Raw genomic sequence first — 18,312 nt, forward strand, 5'->3', positions numbered from 1 at the left:
TGTCAAGAGAAATTCCTAAAATGAGAAAAGTACTTGTACCTGATTGGTTTTGGATTAGGATTTAGTATAATTTTTGCCCTACTTTTTATTTGCTTGTTTATGTTTGCATGTGAGTGTGTGTATGGGTATATTTGTATCCTACTTTTAAATTCAAGAGCTTTTCATGATTACTACTAATGCTTAGTAGTGGTAATAATTTTTAATATTGAGAATGCATTTTCCCTGTAAGACATTAAGAGTGGGAAGAGAAGGTGAAATCCATCCGAATGACACTTAGTAGAAGCACCCTCCACTTCCGTACTCACTCTTAGTAGTGTCTGATTACGTTATGCTTTTAACTGTCCCTCAAGATTCCTGGTGGCTCCTGAAGACTCAAGGAAGCGTTTCTTCAACCTTTATTGCCTGAAAAGTTTTTACATGGCCTTTGTTATTTAAATATACAAAGTAGATGTAAAAATCAAACATCTACTTATAATAAATTATAAAACTTATTTTTAACAGAGTTCTTTGATTTACATTTGCAATTTATTAAACATGAGAGAAGTTTACAGGCTAATGAGATCTGTGTACTATTACTTTTTACATAACGATTTAAATCTTGGCTGAACATTTGATATTACAGGATAGGCAACTCCTTTATAGTTGATCAGTATTTAGATTTTATAATGGTCAACATTGAGAGTGACAGTTCATATTAATATGTAGAACAAAATGACAGAAGAATGTTGAGGACCATTTCAGAAATTGTAAGAAATCGAGTTCTAATTTCAAGTCAAAATTCATTTAGCATTTTCTAATGAAACTCAAGTAAGAAACTCTCAAACAACCAATTTAAAAATCAAACATTCTAACAGAGTACAACTCGAAGACACACTGGTTTGATACTTACAAGATGAGGAATGATGGTAAGAAAGTATCAAAAGTCTTTGTTTTTCATAATTAAATATTCATATTTCTATAAGAAATAAAATTTTCTATGTATAGTAAAGGCACTGTAATTCAGTATTTAAATTTTGAACCAAGGCATTTCAGGCAGCCTTTTAGAGTTTTGTGGTGGGGCATTCACAGTATAAAGGGTGCAAGCTCTATGTAAAACCTGTGATTATTAGTTTCACTTGTCACCTGGACAGAATCTAGACCCACTCAGGAAGAGGACGTCAAGGATTGTCTAGATCAAGTTGGCTTCTGAGCATGTCTGTGGAGGCTTATCTTTATTAGGTTAATTAAGTTAGGAAGATCTCCTCACCATGTGCGATACCATTTCTTAGTCAGGGGACCCTGAACTATATACGGTGGAGAGAGTGGAGTCCTAGCTTGTACTTACTAATTCACTGTTCTCTGATCTTGACTATATATATTATGTGTGTAGCTGATTTAAATTCTTTCCAGTGGTAGATAGGAACCTGGAACTGTGAGATAAAATAAATCCTTTTTCTCCCAAATTATTTTTGCCAGATTATTTATCACAGAAACAAGTAGTGAAACTCATATGATATACCACAGAGGTCTCACAGTTATTATTTTTTATTCTGAATTAATTAAAGTTTTCCTGTTTGCATGTTTGGAAATCTATTTACTGTTGCCGTACATTCTAGTACTCTGCGTTCAGTGATACAACTTCGCATGAGTTGTGACCCACAGTTAAAAGAACAGCGATTTAACGAGCACAAACTTTTCCACACAGGTGGAGGCTGAGAAAAACCTTTCGATGTCTACATTACAGACATTTGGGCATTAATACTGCCGAAGATATACATTTATAAAAGTAATGAGCCCTGACGTGATGAGTTGAATCACAATGTGTTAAGTGTCTCTCCATGATAATGGGTATGGGTACGAAAGCACAGATGTGCATTTTTATAAATGACAGATATACAGTCTAGAAACCATAACAGATGCAGCCATAATGAGAATACTAAATGAGAAACCCAATTTTACACATTTATACATTGCTGTGGACCAATTCCTAGAAGGAAATACCAGAATATAAAAGATAGGAATAATCAAAGAAAAATGTTTTAAGTGTTCTTAAAATGCACATACGATCATCACCTCTGAAAACCTTTGAAGTGATGTTGGCAGGGGCTGTGAGCCCATTGTGGCGGGCATTGTGACAGGCATTGTGACGGGCATTGTGACTGTGCAGTCATGGCCCTTTGCTTTAAGACTCTTGGCCCTGTTACCAGCCTTGTCAGCCCAAGATTTCCTCATAGTGCCATTGTAACCTAAGTAGAATACTGAATAACAGGATACAAAGAAAATAATACCCCAATTACAGGGATTGTTCCTTGGCATAATGCCGCTTCCACACGAGGACATCAAAGGCTGGTAAATGATATTTCTGGCCTCCCAGAAAAGGGATTAAATGGAGACTCAGAAAATTGGAGCTGCACCTCTCACTCTGATACGAATTCTGCCTGATCTCAGGATCAGTCAGAAGAACCTTCTGCTTTTATTCCCTTTCTGAATTCACCTTCCACTCCCCAGCCCCTCGGCTGCCCATTTCTCCACAGCAAGTCCCACTATAAGAGTGGTTGCTTTATATGTGGTACGTGGTACTGGACACTGGTCATAACCAACCCCACTTCCTTGGGTCTTTGGAAAGGGGTTTGCTGTCTAAATTTTCACTTCCTGAGATAGCGTGTGAGATGCACTGTGCAGTTAGGTTGTGTCCCCCTATTGATACAGGCTTAAAGCTTCCTTGGGGAGACAGTCATCTTCCCCGTGTTTCCTTGTTCGCTCCCTATTCATTACTCTCTTATTTTTTGAGAAAATGTATGCACATGTCGTTTATTTAAATAACCCCAAACCTTTTCCAGTCTTTGCAAAATACACATAAAATCTTCTTACATCCAATTTAAAGTAATATTAGTTTAATTTTAAAGTATGTTTAACCTCGTAGAAGTGCTGCAAAAACAAATAGGATTCTGAAAAATGGTAATGTGGTGGTAAGCCAAGTGTGTTTGCAGACCCAGACACCACACAAGTTTCAAGAGTATATATTTATGTCCATTATAATCCACCATCCCCAGTGCTGCCAGAACTCCCATCCTGCTCCACGGTACCATCTGAGGAGGGCCTAAAGTACCACAATGGCTTCCCTGTGGTGGGAGGTAGTGTCGTCAGGATGGCCTATTTGTCTTCCCCATCACCCTGCTTCTGTTAGCTGGCACAGCAACACCTATGGGTGAATTATCTGGCCTGAAACCGAGCAGATCAAAACTTTCCTTAGTCCTTGATGGATCACCCTGGTACCGAGTGCTCTGATTTCTACATCCAAGTCAGAACACTGGCAGAACATGTTACTCTAACCTTAGCTGGATATGGTCTTTCAAAAGCTAGCAGCAAGCACCGGGCTTAACTACCATTTTTGACAACAAGGTTTTCTGTTCTAAACCTTCAAACTGGATGTCTTTTTCTGTGTCTTGATATCTAAGGAGAATTTCTTAGTTCCGTGGTGAGTGCCTAGGAATGACTATGAAGGGAGATAGCAGGAAATGATAGCCTGTGTTTGTTCATTAAGCTGAAATGTAATTACTTTAAAAGATGGATACAAAAAAGTACAGTATGCTCTTTATATCGTGCCACATAATGCTTCAGTACATGTCATGTATATATGGTGTAGTATTTAGAGCAGGTAAGGCAAGTGTCACCTCATAAATCTTCATGTGTATAAGTATTTTCTTGTACCCTTCACATAGTGAGGGGCACTACAAATGCACCTTGCTCTTGTTGCCCTGAGCAGTCTAGGTCCCACTTCCCAGGAATATTAAGATCTCATGTAGGCCATATGAAACATGTGAACTTTTTAATATTATTTCATTGAAATACTTAACTCTGTAAAATATATAAATCGTAGCACTCTAAGGCCATTCACCTTAGTGAATGGTGGTGTCTCTGAGTTATTTCAGTGAGATTCCTTGAAAGGGAGAGTCCCAGGCCCAGCAGTGACCTGTGACCTCTCCAAAGACATACTTCTAAGGTATAGGTGGAAGCAACACCTAGTGAGGTTCATACCCTCATGCAAAGGAGGGAGGGAAGGACAGGATGTCACCTGCTGGGGGTGGAGGGTTGGGGACTCTTCTGGAGCTCTCGCCGTGTATATCAGCTGTTCTTTTGCTGTCTTATGAAGGTTTGATTTTATTTATTTATTTATTTATATATATTATATTATATATTAATATAATATTATCAGAGAGATCAGCTCCTCTTCTGCTGCCTGGTGAGGGTTTGTTGTTAGGAACTCTACTGTCTACATGATGGTTGTATAGATGCCCAGTTCTCAGTGATATCTTACCTTGGTGGGAGTTAGGTTGAGATTATCACTGACCTGGGCTCTGCTGATATCAGGAGCAGGTTTTGTGCTCAGGAAGGCAGAACCTTTCTGGCAATCAAAACTTGGTATGTTAGGGCTACACCATTCTTTGAAGTTCCTATTTCCTCTAAGAATCCACCATTCCAGAAACTGCCTTACAAAGAAATGTTTGTCTTTCATTGGTTTCCTTATGTGAAGTTTCATTAGCAGAGTGCTGAACAGAAAGATGCATTATGCAAATATCCAGGATACAGCCAAGCATACTGGTGATTACTAACCAGAGAGGCAGTCCGTCATTTCACCGGTGAGATGGGAGAGCAGATTGCCCTCACCTCCTAGATTAGAGCTCTAAAAATGACACCAGTCCAGGAAATATGCCGCAACGAAGGACAATACATTCATAACTTAGAAATGAGGGAACAGAATGCCATGATTAGAGCACCATTTTTAAACTCTCGGCAGCAACTCTGATGGTTTAGGGTAAGCATAGATGTTTATGAAAGTTGGTCAAACATGGATCCATCATTGGTAGTTCAAAATTTCATTACTGCACCATCCACGGGGACATTTACAGCTTTTCTGCAGGATGTGCAGAGCAGAGACTCTTGGTCTCTAGCCTGTCTCCTTCCTGCTGGATGATTATGGTCTTTGGGTAATCAGCAGTGTGTTGTGATATCAACATCTATTGGCTGGAAGTCCAGCATGTCCCAGCTAGTTGTCAGACTCTAGGAGGCATCTGAGATACCTGTGCTTCAGGTATCCCTTCTCAAATGGCCATAATGATATTGGTGTGACAGAGCTTCACTCAAAGATACATACACACATACCCAAAGCACATAACACACATGACCACAGCTTACGTTATCCCTAAGTATCTGACAGGATTAGTTTCGGGAACCTTGATAGATGCCTGAGTCCACAGATGCTGAAATATTTTATCTGAAACGGCATTGGTGCAGCATAGGCCTGTACCTTAAAATTATTCTGCTGCACAATTTACATACTCTCCAGGTGACTGAAAATGCATAATAAAACGAAACTGCTATCAGATAGTTTTTGTGCTACATTGTCTAGGGAATAATGAAAAGGGAAATGTCTATGCTTGCTTGGTACAGATGCAGGTTTTTTTTCCTGGACATCTTGGTGCATGGTGAGTTGCAGCTGTAGGTATGGAACACATCGATGAGGAGTGACTGTGGTATACATTTGGATGCCAGCTGCTTATCTCTTTATCATGTATATAAGAACTCAGGTTCTGAGGACTGTCACTTTTTCCTCCTATTCTTATGCGCAGTCCTGTAAATTTAATTCATTTCTTCGTGTGTATGTGTGACAATAACGCTTAAGATCTATCCCATCAAACATAATCAGGGCATCATTATCCATGGTCATCATGCTTGTATGTCTGTCTCTAGGACAAATTCCTCTTGTATCCCTTCAGTAACATCTCCCTTGCCCTGCCCTTTCCACACTTAGCTTTTATTGTTTCACTTTTAAAAATTTACACCTAAGCACTATCATGTGGTTATTTATTTTTCTGCTTCTGGCTTATTTTATTTATGTATTCATTTCAGGAGTCTTTTTGCCAAAAGCAAGATATCTATTTCTTTAAAAAAAAAAATTGGTTGAATCATCCTGGCAGTGGTGTCACATGCCTTTAACTCCAACACTTGGGAGACAGAGGCAGGTGGATCTATGTGAGTTGAAGGCCAGTCTGGTCTACAAAGACAGTTCTAGGACAACCAGGGCTGTTACCACAGACAAGCCCTTTGGAAAACCAAACCAAACAAACCAAAACCAAAACCAAAAAAAAAAAAGGGTTGAATCTTAAACTCTGTAGGTATTTGTAAATGCCCATGTCTGTGATCCACACTCAACACTTTTTCTGCGTCTGTTCATCTGACTGGACACTTGGGTTGTAGATTTCTCTTGGTCACTGAGGCTTTGCTGAACATGGTGTGCAGACATGTTATCAGTATAATGAGTTTGTTCCTTAGTTATGACCCTATCAGTCTTTTCCTGGGGTGCCACACCTTACAGTATCTCTAATTTTAATTTTTGAAGTATATCCATTATACTCTGTCTCATAATGGCTGCACTAATTTACATTCTCATCAGCAGTGTTTAAGAAACTCTGGCTGGTATCCTCCAGAACCTAGAAAACAATAGGACCCTAAGAGAGACTTACATGGATCTTAACTACCTGGGACACAGAAAAAGACAAGATGCCCTGAGTAAATTGGTAGCATTGGGACCATGGGAGAGGATGGGGGTTGAGAGGAAGGGAAGGGAGTAGAGAAAAATATATAGCTCAATAAAAACAAAAAAAATTAAAAAAATAAAAATTAAAAAAGAGAAATGCTGGTTAGGTTAATTAGCAATTAAAGACTAGCAATCTAATCATTTCACTGTGTATTTATGTTAAAAGTGGCACTGTAAACTTGGAGCATAAGCTTGGCTTAATGATGGCGTTCTTAAACTCCCACACTGATAAACTCACAATAAGTTGAAAATGCTGTGAGAAATTCATATAATACAACTACCAGCAAAAAGATCACAAGTTTGTGATTCAAAGTAATAGAGGATGGATCCTGTGGGTGGCTAGGGCTGGCTGCTCAATGTGCTAGCTGCCCTGCATGACCAGAGAATGGTGCCAAATGTCCATAGCCAGGAAAAGATTAAAATTCAATTTTGAAACACAATTTCTACAAAGTATATTTTACTTCTGCCTTACTGTGGAGTTGAAAATTCATAAGTAAAACCCCTGTAAGACAGGAGCAGTCTTTATACATTTTTATTCAATGGTTTTGCTTGACTAAAGCATGACAATGTAATAATGATTTCAAAAAATAAAATTAATTTCTGAATAGGAGTGAGATGGAATGAGATGCCGATGGGGCCTGGACCAGGAAGTTGAAGGAAAAGATAAAATGCATCAGGGTCAAGGAAAATGATACTAATTTTATCTTCCAAATGGAATTGATGGGAGAATTTTATATTTTATCATAAAATGAGCCTGTGTGGAGGTGAAGGATATGACTGCTCCATTTTTCTCCCTCTCCCCTCTGCCCTTTCACTCATACACTTCCCTCCCTCCTTCCCTCCCTCCCTCCCTTCTTCCCTCCCTTTTTCTTCCTTCCTTCCTTCCTTCCTTCCTTCCTTCCTTCCTTCCTTTCTTTCTTTCTTTCTTTCTTTCTCTTCCTTTCTTGCTCTCTTTTCTTCCTTCCTTCCTCCTTGTCTGCATGTCTGTTGTTCTCTCTCTCTCTCTCTCTCTCTCTCTCTCTCTCTCTCTCCCTTTCTCTCTTCTTTTAGAAAAGTATTGTCTAGTATGTTGGAGCTGGCATACATGCTCAGCTTGGGGAGAGGCAGGCTTAGCCATAATGTGAGTTCAGAGCCACCAAGACAAGGTGCTAGTGGGCATGAGCACTGTGACTCTGTGTGACGGGGCAAAGTGGAAGAAACAGAAATGGGAAACTTGAACACATGTGGCAAAGAAAAGTGAGGAGAGGATGGGACCCAGTTTTGAGCCTGGATGACTGGGATAATGGGAATCCTGAATGGAAGACACCCATGGACTAATAATGGGCTTTGTTTTGGAGATCAGAAACCTGTAGGTTGTAGGGAACTGGTTGTGTGCTGAACATATTCAACTCTGTAAGGGTTCAGACCCAGAAACATCTATTTATTTGGAGGTTCCAGTTTGCCTTCAGATGCTGTGATAAACAAAACAACGTGAAGGGAGTTTAGTTGATTTTATACCTATAGATAAAAACCTATCATTGAGGGAAGCCAGGGCAGGAGCTTAAACAGAAACCATGAAGGAATGAGCTTCCTGACTTTCTGGCTCTCTCACTGGCTCAGACTCATCTAACTATCTTGGTTAGCCCAGACCCATCCTTCTATGGATGTACCACAATCAGTTGGCTAGGCTTCCCTACATCAATTACTAATCAGGGCAATTTGATCTATGTAATTCTTTAGCCGAAGTTTGCTCTACCCAGGTAATTCTACTTTGTGTAAGCTGACATTAAAAACCAATCAGTCTGCTGGGAGTGCTGGTATTCCACTCTGGCACTGGATAACTGGAATTAACACAGGTTCCACAAATCAAAGCCTAGAATTTCTGGTAGGAAAAGTTGATCCTGGAGGGCAAGCAAGAATAAGATAGGATTAAACACTAGGACTTTGAGTTTGATCCAGGAAAAGAGGAGATCTGGTTACATGCTGAAATAAGTCATGCCACCAATTATTGTTTTCCCTTATGTCCAATAAACACATAGGCCATGGCGCATGTTCCTTAATAGCATCACACTTAAATGCAGCTGTCAGCTGCCCTTGGGGCCTTGGCACTGTGGCAGCCTGGCTAGGAGGTTTAAGGGTTGTCATGACCTTATAGGATTCGATTGTCACACAGCCAGTAGAGATTCTGGGAGGGAGATTTGGGAAGATGCCTGTGGAATCAGGCAGGTTACCTCCGATCACTTGCAGAATATCCAGCTACTCAGCAAACAGAAGGGTGGCTAAACTTCAGTGTCTCAAGTTTTTACTAAAGTTTAGTTGATTGAATAAAACCACAATTTGTGTTAACCATTGTCCAATCTTGTCTTTTCTCCAAAGATTGTATTAGAGCCAGTGTTTTCAACCTCTATGTTTTCTGTTTGGAACTTGTGTCTGTGAACCAGATTCTCTTTCCAAAACATTGTAGACTGTTGCCGGGGGTTTCTGTCCCACCCGGTCCTTTAGTCGTTCAGTCCCAAAGGAATACACAGAGGTCCATATTAATTATAAACTGGTTGGCCTAGTAGCTCAGGCTTTTCTTATTAACTTATTCTTGTATCTTACTTGTTGACAGGGGTTTTCTGTCCCGCCTGATCCCTGTCCTGCCCAGTTCCTGAAGTCGTTAAGTCACAAAGAATCATACAGAGGTCTACATTAGTTATAAACTGATTGTCCCATTAGCTCAGGCTTCTTATTAACTAACTCTTTTAACTTACATTAGCCCATAATTCTTGTCTGATTTAGCCACTTGGCTTGGTACTTTTTTTGGCGAGGCAGTCACATCTTGCTTCCTCTGAGGCTGGATCACAACTGTAGACTGAGTTTTCCGCTTCCCAGAATTCTCACTGACACGCCTCTACTTCCTGCCTGGCTGCCATCATCCCACCTATACTTTTGCCTGGCTACTGGCCTTCAGCATTTTATTAAAAATAGTACAAATGACAGGATAAAAGACCATTGTCCCACAGTAGTAAGCTAAGTCTGTTTCTCCTGATATGTGATGATATTTTAGCCACCTGAAGATGTTTACATCTGTCTTCTTGCCCTAAAGGGCTGTGTGTGTGTGTGTGTGTGTGTGTGTGTGTGTGTGTGTGTGTGTGTGTTGTGGGGGGACGTTTAGGATTAGAACTTTCAGTATTCTATATTACTTCAATTTTATAGTTGAACTTTACTCAGGTTACAACACTTTTCTGGGTTTTCTTTAATTTATAATGTTCTCATCACCAGGCAGAAAGTAGAATTGCATTTAACAGTGAAATATATTGTCCCCGTGTACAGCACCCTGGGAATACTTGCCATGCTTGACAGGATCTTATTCTTCATAAACAAGGTCTGAGGTCACTTAACTTTTGTGTGGCTACCTGGTAGAGCTAATCAGTATGGGGCTAGCCACTAAGTGAAATTCTGCCTGCCAGTGAGTAGGCACTTCAAGCAGGCAGCCTAGCAAAGGGAGGTGGGGCATCACACCATGAAAGACAAACAGGAGAGCGAGTTGTGGGTGTTACCAATCCTGACAGTCAATTAACTTAACTCTAGCAATTCAGTTGGGGAAGGCTGTGTAAATCCAGGATTGAGAAAAGCACACAGCAGGCATCAGACCCACACAGTGCATACCATGAAAAGAGTGTCTGGACATTAATTCAGAATCACAGAGATTGCTTCGTGACATTGCTCAGGGGCGTTTCTGAACAAATGACTCCTGTAGCTCTTTCGGTTATGGACCAGAGCTTGCCGTGTTGTATGGCTGATCCCACTGTGGAATAAAATAAAAGATTGGAGCGAATAGGCGTGGTGCAGGTAGCAGAGAGCTGTCAAGGTACATGTAAAATGAATGAATCAAAAGGAAAAGAAAAATACTGTCACAACATGAAAAGCATATATTTTTCTTGTCACCTGTTTCTGTATTTATTTTTGAGACTGCTCTAAAATCCCACCAAACCATCAAGGGATCCAAACGTAAGCCCCAGATTTGGTTCTGAATATTCAAAGTGACCACTGTGAAGAAGACAACCAAATGACTCACAGTTCACAGTGCCTTTAGGATGAAGCACAAATTGGTGGCAAAAGTATTGGGTTCTTGGATATAGCATCAGTTGGCATTTGTTGAGGAAAGGGTCCTGCTATATGATACTCTAAAGAGCTTTATAATAAGATCTGATTGTTTGATAACGTGGTGATTTCTTCATGTTGACTCCTGTCACTGCACTCTTAAACGAGCCTAACAAAGTAAGCAAAACAAGTCCACACACCAAACCCTAGAACAAAATTATTTCAAGAAAATGGTCTAGTTTTCCGTCTGTCTAGATTTGGCCTATTTTTCTATCAAGTGTTTTCTCTGCACATAGTTGTCTAGCCTGATCCCCATCCCTTAGGGCACTAGGATACTTTGGACATTGGACAAAGGAGCAGGGTGCCTGCGATGTGACACACACAAAATACATGATGGTTACATTTGACAAACGCAATCAGAACACAGAGCCCAGCACACACCAGTTTAATGTCAAAAACACATCTGCCCTTGGTTACTAATAATGAACTGGGGGTGGGCAGAGCCAGCAGGAGACATCTCAAGATGGCTGGGCGATGACGCCCCAGAGGGCAGCGCATGAAGCTCACACCTCAATTTGTTGTTCACAGGAATAACACTGTACAGCCACCCGTATGGAGGAGCCTTGCTGAATGAAGACAAAATGTGAGTCGACAGGGTGCTGAGGGGTGGGGGGTGGGGAGGGATGTTTCCGAGGAGTGGTTCTGATCCTTTTTCAACGTGTTTCCAGGAGAGATACTGGCCCAGATAGCTTTAAAGGGGGAGGTGCAATGGCCGGGCAGAAAATGGGTGAGAATATTATTCATAAGAAGAATGTCTACTGAAGAGTTCCTTTAGCCGGTGGGCAGCACACATTCCTGGAAGACGATTCAGGTTAATAACCTAAACACGCCATTCACATTGGCAGTCATGTAAAACCTTCCTGAATATTTCTCATGCGTGATTTTAAAAAGTTCACAGTCTATAAGAAGTGGGTGAAGGCCGGTGTTGTTGCAGGTGTGGTTGGGCACAGAATGAAGTGTCTGGTGTCAACACCTTGCCACTGAGGACACTGTTTCTGTCCTCATTCTCTCCCCCGTCTCCCTTCTTTTTCATATAGCTAATCATTTAGTTAAAAATTGATGATAAAAGTATTATTTATACTTCTGGCCTGTCAAGTGGAGAACATATATCTCGATGGGGGACTCTGTCCTTTAATAAGCAATGAAGCAGTAAAGGTAGGTTGCAGTTTGCCTTCTTCCCTATACTGTTTTCAGAGACCTGGCTCCAGCAGTCTCTTGCCACCTGACCTCAGGGCTGGGACAGGGTAGCTGATGACTGCTATAAATCAATGTATGATAGAAGGAAGGCATAGTCTAGTGGGGGATATGTGGTCAGACTTTCCACTGTGCCAGACACGTAAAGGACAGCCTGTGCCCACCTGTTCCCAGATGGACAGAATGAGCAGTGGCAGGGCTTGACTTGACAAAAGGTTATCTCAGAGCACCAGCTACCCACCTGTCTGAGAGAGTGCATGGTACCATCATGGTGATAAATGGTCATGCAGAAAGCATCTGGTATTCTCAACACCTAAGTTTTGACATGCACCAGTGAAGAGAGTAGCCCTACAATTGTCCCTTCCTTTGGGTTCCACTGCAAAGCAAGTGAGCTGCAGTGTAGGGAAGGGCCACCACTACTGGATGTTGCTCTGGGTGTGTTGACCATTTAGCTGAGAGTCAGGCTCCATGATGGAGAGTAGACTGAGATTGGAAGATGCTGAAATGCTCTCCAGCTTCATGTTTCTCTATTCCCACCTCTGCTCTGTTCTGCATTCTGTTAGCTCTGAACATTAACCTACATCTTCAAAAGCACTTGAGGGGACCGAATGAGGGAGAGGACCATAACTTTTGGCATTGTGCCTAGATCTCCTCCTCTCTAAGTGTTATTCATAGAAGGAAGGTCTGACTTCTGTAACAATCTGATGAGCTGTTATATTATCCTTTCTTCACAGCCTGGAGAGCATCCGCCAGTGTGGTGTTGCCCTCTGCATTGTCCTGGGATTCTCCATCCTGTCCGCATCCATTGGTAGCTCTGTCGTGAGGGACAGAGTGACCGGAGCTAAAAGATTGCAACATATAAGTGGCCTTGGCTACAGAACATATTGGCTAGTTAACTTCCTGTATGACATGGTAGGATTTGGGGATATGCTTCTTATATGAAGATGGAGGTGGAAAGGTCACGTGGGGGTGGGCCACAGCTGAAGCTCTCATTCTGTTGACTGAGAGCATTCCATCAGGTTGCTCAGGTATTCAGGATTGTTTCATGAGGGGAAGACTCAGGAATCAGGGGCTAGAGATCGCTGAAATAAAGGGCCCTCCGAGAAAGACACTTTCTCTTTTAGGGAGGAAATGAGTCAGCAAGAGCCTTCAGTATTCTCTTTCAAAGGGTTGAAAGGTGAGACAAAAATATATTAGAAATAATCTTTTATCTATACCCCTAACTTTTGCCCTTAGTGTTAGTGCTTCCCAGGTGTGGTAGCAGGTATCAGAGTTTCATGCAGTGTGCAAATCCCTAGACTCTGTCTCCTCTTGTAGTGGCATTAGCAAGTCCTTGCTGAGCAGCTGTCTAGTGTTTAGACCAGGTATTTTCAATGCATGCACTCTGATTTAGTGATCTTGTACCATTGTTCATGCCATCGCTGTGGAGTAACGCTTTCATTTTTATACAGTTGAAATAAATATGCCCGCATACCCTCATAAATATGATTCATTCTGGGATGCGGCCAATCCTACATGAGCAGAAGGCAGGGCAGGCCTGAAACTCCCTGAGAGCCTCCCACTCGTCAGCTTCTGACCATCTGTGTTATGGTTTACTCAGAGTTGATGTGTTAGCAAGTTGCTCTTAAGCAATGTTTACCCCTTCGAGTGGGCTTCAGGCTCATCTGTTTGTTTGCGGTTGATCCTGTAATCTAGATGTTTGAAAACATACAGTTTATCTCTGAGTCATACCTAAGACACCTTAGCATCTCAGGATCTCTTGCAAGTTTGCCTTCAACAGGCACTAAAGAGGATTCATAAATTTCAAGTCTGAGAACAGCTGGTCCCCAAAGGCTTTTTCTTTATTAAGCCATGCCTCTTCGTGGGGATGCAGTGGCTCCTCCTGCATTTTGCTTCTATTTGGACAGACCCGTACTTCAGCGCCTCCTACTCAGTTCTGTCTCTAGTACCACAGTCTCAAGATTCTCTGCTCCCCAACATTTGCCAGCTAGTGATCCCAGAGAAAGTGAAGGATGTGCCAACAATGAGTAGGAGCCCAAAGAGTCACACACCCATGACACTACAGAGAAACCAAACTTTGAAAACCCCGGGATTTTCCCTCTTCTCTGTGCTTCCTTTATTTCTCTATCCTCCACACTGAATGAGTTCTTCACTTTGTGATGTATGGACTTCAGGTTTAAGGGCAGGAAGAATATTTGATTATTGGCTGGCACTTCTTTTACTCAATGATTTTATATTTATTCTCTGCAATGCCTTAATTAAGTCATTGATTATTGAGGATCTGTTACAGGTTAGGGTGTGTGCAAGATCGCTGAACCGAACTTTAATGTCCCCCAGCAAATTTAGTTCAAACTGATCAAACCTCAGTGTCATCGTATTAGGAAGTGGAATCTTTGGGAAATTATTAGATCAAGAAGATGTGGCCTTCATGAAAGTATCAGGACCTTTATAAAAATGACCTCAGAGAGCTTTCTCACCCTTTCTGCCACATGGCAAGACAAAAAAACCCACACCACTCCAAAATCTTATCTCTTTGCTAAATCTGTTACTGCATTGATCTTTGCTTCCTCAGCCTCCAGAGCTGTGCACAACAGGTCACTATTGTCTGTATTCCAACCAGCCTGTTTTGGTTTCATTCACTCAGTGGACTGAATGTTCGAACTAAATCTATTAGTAAGTTATGTCAATCTACGCGTAAGTTATATCTCACCCCAACGGAGTTCACAGTCTCATCAGAAAAAGGAGACAGCCAATATACCAGATGTAACTGATTCACGACTAAATATTTTGCAAGAATGAAAGAGGGTAGTGGGATAAAGGTAACTTTAATCCAGGAGGTTTCAGTAATGAATGAGTTTTCAGCAAAGATCTGAAGAGAAAAAGGACTCAGCTGCATGGGTGGTTCTGAGGAAGCATTTTGCAGTCAGTCACACCAGAGAAGAAATAGCTACAGTTTTGTCCGAGGAAGCCCTGGGATCCTGTTTCGCGTGCCGAGGCCTTTACGGAAAGGCTGCGGAGAAAGCAGAGCAGGAATATCCACCTCTTCCTCCCTCTATCCCCATGTGTGTTCTTGTTTCTAGGATAGTATCTGAGATCTTCCACCCTTCCCAAGGGAGAAAGGCATAGGTACTCTGGTAGGTTGTTGAGTCTGTTTTCTCCTGAAGTACCATAGACCTTGGCTTCAAATTCAGTCACATTCTGAAGTTTAGGTGTTCAGCACATCAATGTTAGAGGAACACAACCAAGCCTGTAGCAATGACTCAGCATGATGAACCCGAAAAATATTCTAATATGCAAAGTAGGAGCTAGGTTTACGCAGAATTTGAACGGAAACTCCAGAGGAAATAGAGCGTGATCCATGTCCCTATCTCATGCAGCCTGCCCCCCCCCCCACTTTGTCTTTTCAGCTCTTTTACTTGGTTTCTGTCTGCCTGTGTGTCGCCATTATCGCTGCCTTCCAGTTAACAGCTTTCACTTTCCGGGAGAACTTGGTGGCCACAGCCCTCCTGCTGGCACTTTTCGGGTATGTGATGAGAAACACGGCTGCCGAATTATGGTTTGTTTTCTGAGAAAGAAACCCCTCAGGATGGCTTTGAACCTGCTGTCTGCTTCATGATTTTCTGTCTGCCGAAGCAATTACGTTGCTTCTACAAGGGCTGCTGAGCAAACAAGCTTGAGCAAGATGATGAATGCCCTGGAAGGAGGGGAAGGGTGACATGGTCGTAATGAAGACGGCACTGGTCCTGTCTCAGAAAGGCCCTCAAGCTGCTTGACAAACTGGTGCAGTGGGAAATGGATTCTCTGTTAGTCTCACTTTGACGTTAATCGTGGGCTCAAATACATAATCCAGTTAGCTCTGAAATTGCATTTGTGGCGATTCTCCTGTAAAGCTGTCTGGCATATTTTTTTCTTTCCTCTCCAAGAATATTAGTAGCTTGGAAGTATTTTGTGTGACTTCTATCACTTTTTCCTCAGAGGAAGAATAGTAAAAGTAGAAAGTCACTGCAGAAAATTTCATCGACACACACTGGGTACATGTGACTGCTCCCCAAATGGTACCTATCTGGCAGAGAACATTTATTAATATACTATTTTTTTAAAGTAGCACACCCAGATTTATGCCAAAGATTATAACTAAAGTGGATTTTGCATATTTTGTTGTTAACCCTGTGATCCAGAATGATTCCAAATATCTAACTAGGGGACAGAGTTTTCTCTAAACAAGTGTGTGTGCATCATCAGATGAATGGGTAGATGGATATGAGTTCATGGATGGACGGAGAAGTGGGAGGAGATGTAGTGGGGACAAGGAAGCCCGTTCTTTCAGGAATATTCATGTCACTTGCCCTCTGGCCTTGCTAAAATTAATTCCCCTTTAAACCTTAGGTTCTTCCCTGTAAAATGCCAATTTTGATGCTGAACGTCAAATGAGATAATCTCTGTAAGCATCAGGGACAACTGACAGAGTCATTAAATTGATTTTAGCCATTACTATTCTTCCTAGAATTATCTTTTGCTTTAGAGAAATCATGTGCTCACTAAAGACATCCTTGTGGAACATGATGTTACACCCAATTTGAAAGTTCTGAGCTCACATATAAAGGGCAGTGCATGTGCATACCCTGTTCCGGTTACCTTATTTCAGTTTATTAATCGCATTGGCTAACAAATGTTGTTGCATTTCATTGTACCATGTGGAAAATAGACATTGCTATAAAGCTGTGTTTGAATTTTAGAGGGCCAGACTTCAAAAATGATGACAAAATTTATATAAAGTTACATGGTTCGAAACCTAATCTTATGAAATGTGTTTTTAGAAAATGTTTTACTTGATTACATCAAGCTAGAAAATTCTATGTTCATAATTAAACATATTTTGGGATTTTTTTAGAGAAGCAAAGCTCTATGGATACATTCTCATGGTCTTCCTCGTCTTAATTGCTGGCCTATTGCTGTGTGGAGACACCAGAACCAAGGCAACTTATGAATAAAGCTAGGTCAGGCATGGTGTCTCATACCTTTGATCCCAGAATTTGAGAGGCAGAGGTAGGCAGATATCTGTGAGTCTGAGGCCAACATTCTCTACATAATGTTAATTATAAATAATAGCCAGGAAAGCCAGGGCTATGTAGAAAGAGACTCCCCCAAAACAAAACACAACAAAAATAAACAACAACTAAGAAGAACCAAGAAAAAAACCAAACTAGATAAAATAAATAGATAAAGCATTTAAGTGAGGGCTTCTTACAGTTTTAGAAGGTTAGTCCATTATCATCAGGAGCAGGGAGTGTGGCAACAGAAGGGCAACATAGTGCTGGAGAAGTAGCTGAGAGCTCACATCTGACTAGCAAGCTGGAGAGAGAGAGAGAGAGAGAGAGAGAGAGAGAGAGAGAGAGAGAGAGAGAGAGAGAGAGAGAACATGAATGAGTTTTGTTGGTCACAACAACACACACCCCTAATAGCAACACTCAGAACTTCAGAAAACAGGCAGAAAGACCTGGATGAGGCCACCTATTAAGACTTTCTCTAAAAATTCCCCCTAAATTAAAACAGATCAAGAAAGTCACACTAAAAATACCCAAAGTAAAAGACAGAGAGCTTATGTAAAAAACGTAAAGCTAAGAACATATCTGGTGCGTGTTTCGTGCAGGAGGAAGGGACCATTTGTCACAGGGAGGCCACGACCTGTTCTTACAAATTCCAGAATACCTGTGAACAGCAGACCGACCTCCAGTGAATTATACAATCATTAAAATGATGACATATTTTAATAAAAGAGTAGAGAGTACACTTTAAAAGGCCACAGTAGGTTTCAGATAAATTATGCTCTGTAAGTCAATTTAAATTTTCCCATAAAAATTAGAAAAGATGGGGTTGGGGGATGAATCTGCCAATATGTTAATTTCAACCAAGTGTTTGAAAGGAAAGTAATAAAAATGTAGTTTTAAAAAATCATGGCATGATCTATGGTGGAACATGAGCTCAAAGACTCAGTAATGCAGGGAAGGAAACCTCCAGGGGCATCGTTTAAGTCGACGTCTTTGTCTCTGGGTCTTTTTTTCTTAGACAATGCTTTGATCCACTTGTCAAACATTGGAAGGATATAACCCAGTATGAAGACCCTATGTAAAGAGTGGTAAAGTACAGATTCTATGCAATCTCCAGGGGAGTGGAAGACAGTGATGAGGTGGTAATTACTTCCTCAAGGATAGCTCAGGGTATCCGGAGTGACAGTGAGAGGGGACTGTATTGTGAGGCCACCCTGTGAACATGGAGATGCTGATCAAAGCCGATGATGCTCTGTGCTGTGCTAACTGACCACATCTGATATGCCACGAGGTGCTGTACTCCCCATTTCTCTAGCTCCCACATTTTCAAGTTTAACAGAGAGCTGGCTGGATGCTGTATTGTATAGG

General features: G+C 41.3%; 1 protein-coding gene across 1 annotated transcript in view; it reads left to right on the forward strand.

Moving 5' to 3' along the window:
* Positions 1 to 18,312, forward strand: part of Abca13 (ATP binding cassette subfamily A member 13) — a 395,665-nt gene that overhangs the window by 277,723 nt on the left and 99,630 nt on the right. Inside the window, 3 exon segments of the mRNA XM_038325545.1 lie at positions 11,231 to 11,285; positions 12,631 to 12,808; positions 15,304 to 15,419. Of these exon segments, the coding sequence (XP_038181473.1) occupies positions 11,231 to 11,285; positions 12,631 to 12,808; positions 15,304 to 15,419 (349 nt within the window).

The sequence above is a fragment of the Arvicola amphibius genome, chromosome 1 (assembly GCF_903992535.2).
Source record: "Arvicola amphibius chromosome 1, mArvAmp1.2, whole genome shotgun sequence".
NCBI lineage: Eukaryota > Metazoa > Chordata > Mammalia > Rodentia > Cricetidae > Arvicola > Arvicola amphibius.